Here is a 6,681-nt window from a genome sequence, read left to right as displayed (position 1 = left end):
TTATTATAATTTTCACATATGAAAATAAATAGCAGGGAAGTTTTGTATCTGATGGTTACATATTTAGAACTGATGAGCCTTTGGCTAGACATATTAAATTTGATTTTGTGGGCTTGTACGTTTTTTTTTTTGCAATAATCCTGTCTGTGTCATGAACACTTTGTGTCCATACTTCAAATATGATCAAGCCTATCAGTATTTGTTGTATCTGCGTATGTCTTAAGACTAGCGATGACAACAGATACAGTATATATAGGTAGAAGCTATAAAAACATATGTACCTATTACCTGTCATAGGTAAAAATTATCACCCTCACCTACTACCCACGGGTACGCTCATATACCCGCCAATATAGTAAACATGTATTGAACATAAGATCAAGTATATAACAATAATATCATCCATGTAAATATGCATCTTAATTAAGATAATAAACAAGTATCTCACAGATACATAGTATGTATATCACATTACTATATTACTATATAATTTACACATACAACATATTGTTCCACAATTCAATAATGAGTCAACATATCAAATGTGTAGAGCGGGTACACAAATAAAACGGATACAGATAAGCCTATTTCATAACCGTCCCTGTGTACCCGTTGAGTTTAACTTCAAACCCACGGGTAAAAAATGCATCTCAAACCTGCATCCGTTAGGATTTTTACCCATAGACATATGAATAAAATATGCTTATTGACATCCCTACTAAAGAGCATATTGTTCAGTCACATCATAGTTCTTCTTGTGAACTTTGATGGCAGCGATGGCACGCTAGTCTGATTAAGGTTCTGTTTGTTTAGGTTTTTACTTTTGGGCTTTTATGAAAAGCTATGATTTTGATTTGTCTAAAAAGCTGCTTTTGGAAACAGGTTGTTAGTATATATAATAATTTTTTGGCTTCTCAGTACATAGCTTCTTAAAAAATCGTCTCTCAGCGAGCTTCTCAGTTTTGGTTCATTTTTCTCAGAAGCAGGTTTTTGATTTCTCCAAAACACTTTTTTCTAGAATCCTATTTGTTCTGGCTTCTGACAGCAATAAACAAACATGGTCTATTAGAAGTCAGAAGGCACTTCCCTGAAACCTTGTTTATTCTGATTTTGTGATTACAGACTTTAATAAAATGGTTTATGTCACTATTTTTAATTTAAAATAAGTATAAGTATAAGATGGTTCACCCCAACTACACTGAACAAAATTTTGAAATTAGAAATATCTAACTTCAAAAAAATTTAAAACCAGAGTTCTACCAAACAAGCCCATTATACAGGCTGACAAGGCCCCCACAAAAAAAGAAATACTAATCCCAGCTGGTATCGAGCTAACAGTCGGTGCCCATTCTAGACTTAGCGGCTAATCTTCCCTCTAAGCTCTCCATTACTTTGTTTATCAGTACCGTGAGAGAGTTGCACTTGCATGCTCTGCCGTTGCACACCACGCGTCTAAAAAAATCAACTAAACTTCATCTGAAATGTCCATTAAACTTCGCAGACTAAGGCCCTGTTTGTTTCAGCTTCGGATTCTGGCTTTCAGCTTTTATAATTCGAAGCTGAAACAAACAGGCAGCTTTTAGTTATAGCTTTTTAAAATCTGCTGGTTGGATTGTGAGAATCTGAGAAGCTGGTTTTCCTCAGCTTTTGATAGATTGTGAAAGTCCATTTTACTAAACTGTCCATTAAATTTTTTTAGAATCTACAGTCTAAAAGTTTTTCACAATCCAGCTTTTCACAATCCAGCTTTTAACAATCCAGCTTTTATAAGCTGCTTTTCAGAATCTCTAGCTGAAACAAACAGGCCCTAAGGGACAAAAAAAACAACTGTAGGTGTGTATATATACCCTCTTGAACAGAGCTGCGCTGTTCTCATGAGATTCCTAACGGAACACGCGAAAATTTTGAAGCGAAAGCCATTCAACCGAAACAGCCACCACTTACAGTGCTCTTTTGAATTTTCTTTCGTGCAAACTTCAATGGCAACAAAGTCTAAATGTAACTGAGCTTGCACATGGCAAAACAGACAAAATATCACAAAACAAGAGGATGCCACCAATCCCATCCTCCAACAATGGACTACCATGTCACAGACATACGCAGCACTGATTGAATAACAAAGCACAGCTTCCTGCGCATCACAAAGCAAATCAGAACAAAACAAGACAACTACAGATGCAAATCGCAGAGGGCCACCAGCCTTGTGCAAAGAATAGGCTTGTATGGATAGCTTCGCACCCGGGAAGAAGACTCTTCAAAGTATAAAAACGCAACGAAACAAATCAATATACTGTATGCCATGGAGCAATTGACCTGCAGAGAGACATCAAGAAGCAAAATTCAGTACGGGCAGGACATAGGAGGATAAAAGGAGGTCAATCTTGATCAAATGCTGAAATGCATTTACTTTATAAATAAAAATGTAGTAGTGATATCCAGACTAGTTTGGATGCGCAAAGAAGTAACTCAAAGCAATAAATGAAATATAATCATGATTGACGAAAATAGGAATTCTAAAGCATTTCATTGCAATGCAGCAATCACGGGCTCATGGCATAAACAATGACCTGTATTCTGGTACTCAAACAGCAAAACAAAAAACTGGAGAAAGGAACCCTAAACTGGTGTAAACCTCCATAAACTCATAACCTTTGAAGACAATCTGACCTGCTTGTTATAAATCGTGCTTAAATTTGCTTAAAAGAACACTTGAAAAGAATTTTATCACCGGAGCTTACGTCAAGGATAAAATTAGTAGTGCTTACTGCCTAGGTCGAAGTCCCTCAAAATAGACCATAAAAAACTGTATAGCTGGTATAGTATTCCCATAAATATGCTACTGTCAATTTCTACATAGCAACAACCCTGTTCATCTGAAATCTAATGGATTGATGACATAGTGTTGCTCCTCCAATGAATCGACACCATAAATGTTGAAAGGAAAAATATGTGAAATTAGCAACGTCTCTTGATGACAAAAGTGGAAACAGCACCAAAGTTGTGGTGACGATTCGAAAATCCTAGAGCTTGACTGGTTTAAAAACCGTTGTTGGAAAAAAAATGCAACAAACTTGTGCCACAACAATCACATAACCACCACAACCACCTTCAAAGCGAAGTACATCAACTGTACTCCAAACAACATGTCACAGTAAGGCCCGTAGTCTCAAACATTTTACATCATCAGATGCAAGGATGCAGGCAAAGGAAATGAGCAAGGAATATCATAACTGCAAATGAATATCCTATCTGCATATGAAATAAGCCTCACCTATTGAAAGGGAGATAAATATACAGATATTATACTCACCTAAAACAGAAAATTGACGCTGATAAAAAAGCCCAGAAATTTAAAATGTCTCAGAGCAACTTCATTTGTACTATATATACTCCAGTGCAGTATGCAATTGTGGAACTCTTCTCCTAAACAATGGCTCAAGGCGGAAAGATGGAACACCACGCAGCCACCGTTTAATGTCATACATTTCATTGCAGGCTTGCACGATTTCATCAATCTTGAAGCCCAAACCTACAAAGCAAATGGAATAATCTTAGAAACTAGATCTCCAATGTTTCTGAGAATTCAAGGATAACTTTGAAAAATAAGAGTGGGATTTGGAAACATTCGGTATAGTATACAATGCAAATTTCAGCATTAGCAGATCATAGCCTCACAGTGCTAATGCCACAAATGCACATTATGGGACTCACCCACTAGCAGTTAATGAATGTGCTACATAATAACTCAATTTTCTTCTACACAAATGTCATCAGAAAAAAGTTCAAAAGATATAATATTCATAACAATAATACTAGGTGAACAACCCAAAAGCCAAGTTCCAATAATCAATTTAACAAACTCAGTGCGTCTGCTATAAAGGGTTCACACAGCAAATGGTAATCAGCACAATCTAATTAACACTTTGCATAACCCCTGTATAATCAGCAGCATGAACAGTGTAGTTCTCTCATGGCAAAATTATATAAAAAGGAGTAAATTTCTCTTACCATCTTGGGCAGTTTCATTTGCACAGTGGTTTTTTACCAATACAGCAATATCTGTAGCCGAAGTTCCCCCAAGTTTAAACTTTTCAATAGCTGCCATCAGACAGTCCTCCCACATTGGAAGGCCTAATTTAAATTCCACAACTGAACGCTCATAAAGGAGCATACCCCACAAAATGTTTATCTGAGACCTCAAATTGGAAGCCTGTTCAGCCGCGTCATCAGTGGATACATCCTTGATATACTCCTCAAGGCCCATCTTCTCTAGCACAAGATTCTCCTGGCTAGGTTTGGATCGATTCTTCAGACGCTGTTCTTCCATTTCCTCCCACATTTCTATACCCTTCTCAATGTTATCCTCAGCTTTGTTAAAGAGCTCCAAGACTTCAGATGAAGGCCATGTGTCCAAATCCACGTTACTCCCAATAGCATAGTACCATGACAGTTTTGCTTGCTCAAACTGCTGATGTGCAAGTGCAAGAAAACCTTCAAAAAAGTTCGGTTTGACCTTCACGGCTTCTTCATATCTCTTTCCAGCCTTATTGTACTCTTTCCTTGCCCACTCATACGCCTCCTTCACTTGCTCAAGCACCAATTCCCTTGGGGAGTCTCCTGACAATAACAACCTCTTCCTGGCCCGAGACATATGAACATTACCCCAGTGGAAAAATGCAAGCGCTGCCATCTCCTGGAAGTTGCCCTCAGCAAGTTGAAATACCTCCTGCGCTTCCTCAGTAGTAATAGTGTCCTCAATGGCCTCGGTGTAGAGCTTCATACTAACCTCATGGAGATCCAAATATTCATCAGAGCTGACCCCAACATGGTTCTTGAAAAGCCGAGCAAATTGCACAATCCAATCATCAATGCAAGTCACCGTGCTCCTTTCCTCATCCTGCCTATTGCTTCTGGTACTTCCATTATCCGAAGTGTTGTTCACATTTCTCTCCATCGGCCCACTATTGTTGTCATCTATGTAAGGTTCATGCTCTGGGTTGGCCTCAGTGACATAGAGCCGAAGTGAGCTCCCCGGCTCAGCCAACTCTTCAGCCCATTTCAGCTCATCCTGATTGGTGATTGTCACAAGATCACCCTCCTTGTCCTTGTATTTGACAAGAACTGCCTTCAACCCGGGAAACTTGCTCCTGACGGCCTCGCGCAGCTGTGCCATGCTGCAGCTCGCCGGCACCTGAGCCCACCTTATGTCCTCACCAAACACAAGTTTCACCTGCCTCTGTGGCTCCTCCACCTCCTCCACAGCTTCCCCAGCCTTCTGCTCCTCCACCTCCTCCACAGCCGCCGCCGCCGCTTTGGCCGCTTCCTTCCGCCCCTTCTTCTTGCGCAGTTTCTGCTTCGGCGCAGCAGCGACCACCTCCTCCGGCGTGGGCATGATCTCCTTGTCGTTCAACACAATCCCCTTCTCCTCCATGGCCTTCTTGACCCTGTCGGCCACATCCAGCGCGGTGAGGTTGTTGGGCTCCAAGGCTAGCACCTTGTTGACGTCCCTGCAGGCGAGGTCGAGCCTCCCGAGCGCCTCGAAGCAGCGCGCCCGCTTGAGCAGCGCCTTGGTGTACTTGGGCGATGCCTCCAGCGCGACGTTGCACTCGTTGATGGCGCGGTAGTAGTCGGGCGGGCTCATCTGCATGTAGCAGGCGGCGATGTTGCTGTGGAGGTAGGCGACGTCAGGATGCGCCCGGGGCAGTAGCTTGATGGCCTTGTCGTAGTTGAGGAGCGCGCGGTCGTAGTCCCGGCGCTGGAAGAGCTTGTTGCCCTCCTCCTTGTGCTCCTGCGCCATGTCCGTGAAGAGGGTCTCGTCGCCGTCGAGGACCTTGGAGCCGGAGCGCTCCAGCGACGCCGGCTTGCCCCCGTGCTCGCCGGACTTGGCGGCGCCGCCGCCGGAGGCCCTCTTCTTCTTCAGCGACGGTTTGCCCATCTCCGGTAACAAATCTACAACCAAAAAGGCCTCCCTTTCCCCCTTTCGCAATCACACCAACTCCACAAATCCTCAAGAAAATCACAAAATCGATGGAACCAAGGCGGAATTCGACAAAAGTCCCACCTTTTCCCGGGCAAATCCTCAGAAACAGAGCAATTCGAGGCTGTAGCTCGTCTGAAATTCCAAGAACCAAATCCCCTAGAAGGTCGGAGCCTCGGAGGAGGAGAAGAAACCCAAGCCAAAGCCGCGATGGACAGAACGGAAACCCACAAAACAAAGCAAGGCAACACGCGATCGGAGCAGGGAATCTCGCGGTGGGAATTGTTGGGATGCGTGGAACGGAATAAACGAACAAGCTGCTGCTACTGTTTCCCCCTTCCTCTACGCAAGCAATCGCCAAAGCGAAACGAAACCAACAGCAAAACAATTGTATTCTGTAGCTGAGCTTAAGCTTCCGGTCTAATCTTGCTTAAGCTTCTTCAGTGGCGTGGTCGCGTGACGCAGGTGCTAAAGAAAAAGAAGAAGAAGAAAAAGGAATGGCCAGCGCTGCTAATCTTTTTTTTGTTTAGTGCGTGGTTGGTTTGCGGGAACACGGGACCCGGTCGGCGTCGGCGGGCGGGTGTGGTGAGAGCGGAGACGCGGGCGCCGCCAGCCGGCCGGCCGGCCGGTCGATGCGCATGCGCTGGGTGTGGAAGCGACGGTGGTTGCGCTTTCAGACAGACCGGGCCGGGCCGCCCGTGACC

General features: G+C 43.3%; 1 protein-coding gene across 1 annotated transcript; it reads right to left on the bottom strand.

The window, feature by feature from the left end:
- Positions 1 to 1,951: 1,951 nt before the first annotated feature.
- On the bottom strand, positions 1,952 to 6,544 carry LOC133897407 (protein PHOX1-like). The gene is made up of 3 exons (XM_062338137.1): positions 4,009 to 6,544; positions 3,311 to 3,529; positions 1,952 to 2,313 (listed from the first exon to the last, which is right to left on the bottom strand). Exons 1-2 carry the CDS (start codon positions 5,933 to 5,935, stop codon positions 3,381 to 3,383), a joined length of 2,076 nt encoding a protein of 691 aa, XP_062194121.1. The 5' UTR covers positions 5,936 to 6,544; the 3' UTR covers positions 1,952 to 2,313; positions 3,311 to 3,380.
- Between the last annotated feature and the right edge of the window lie 137 nt (positions 6,545 to 6,681).

The sequence above is a fragment of the Phragmites australis genome, chromosome 17, assembly GCF_958298935.1.
Source record: "Phragmites australis chromosome 17, lpPhrAust1.1, whole genome shotgun sequence".
Classification (NCBI taxonomy): Eukaryota; Viridiplantae; Streptophyta; class Magnoliopsida; order Poales; family Poaceae; genus Phragmites; species Phragmites australis.
The sequence above is the reverse complement of the archived record's forward strand: the minus strand, read 5'-3'. Positions and strand labels throughout refer to the sequence as shown.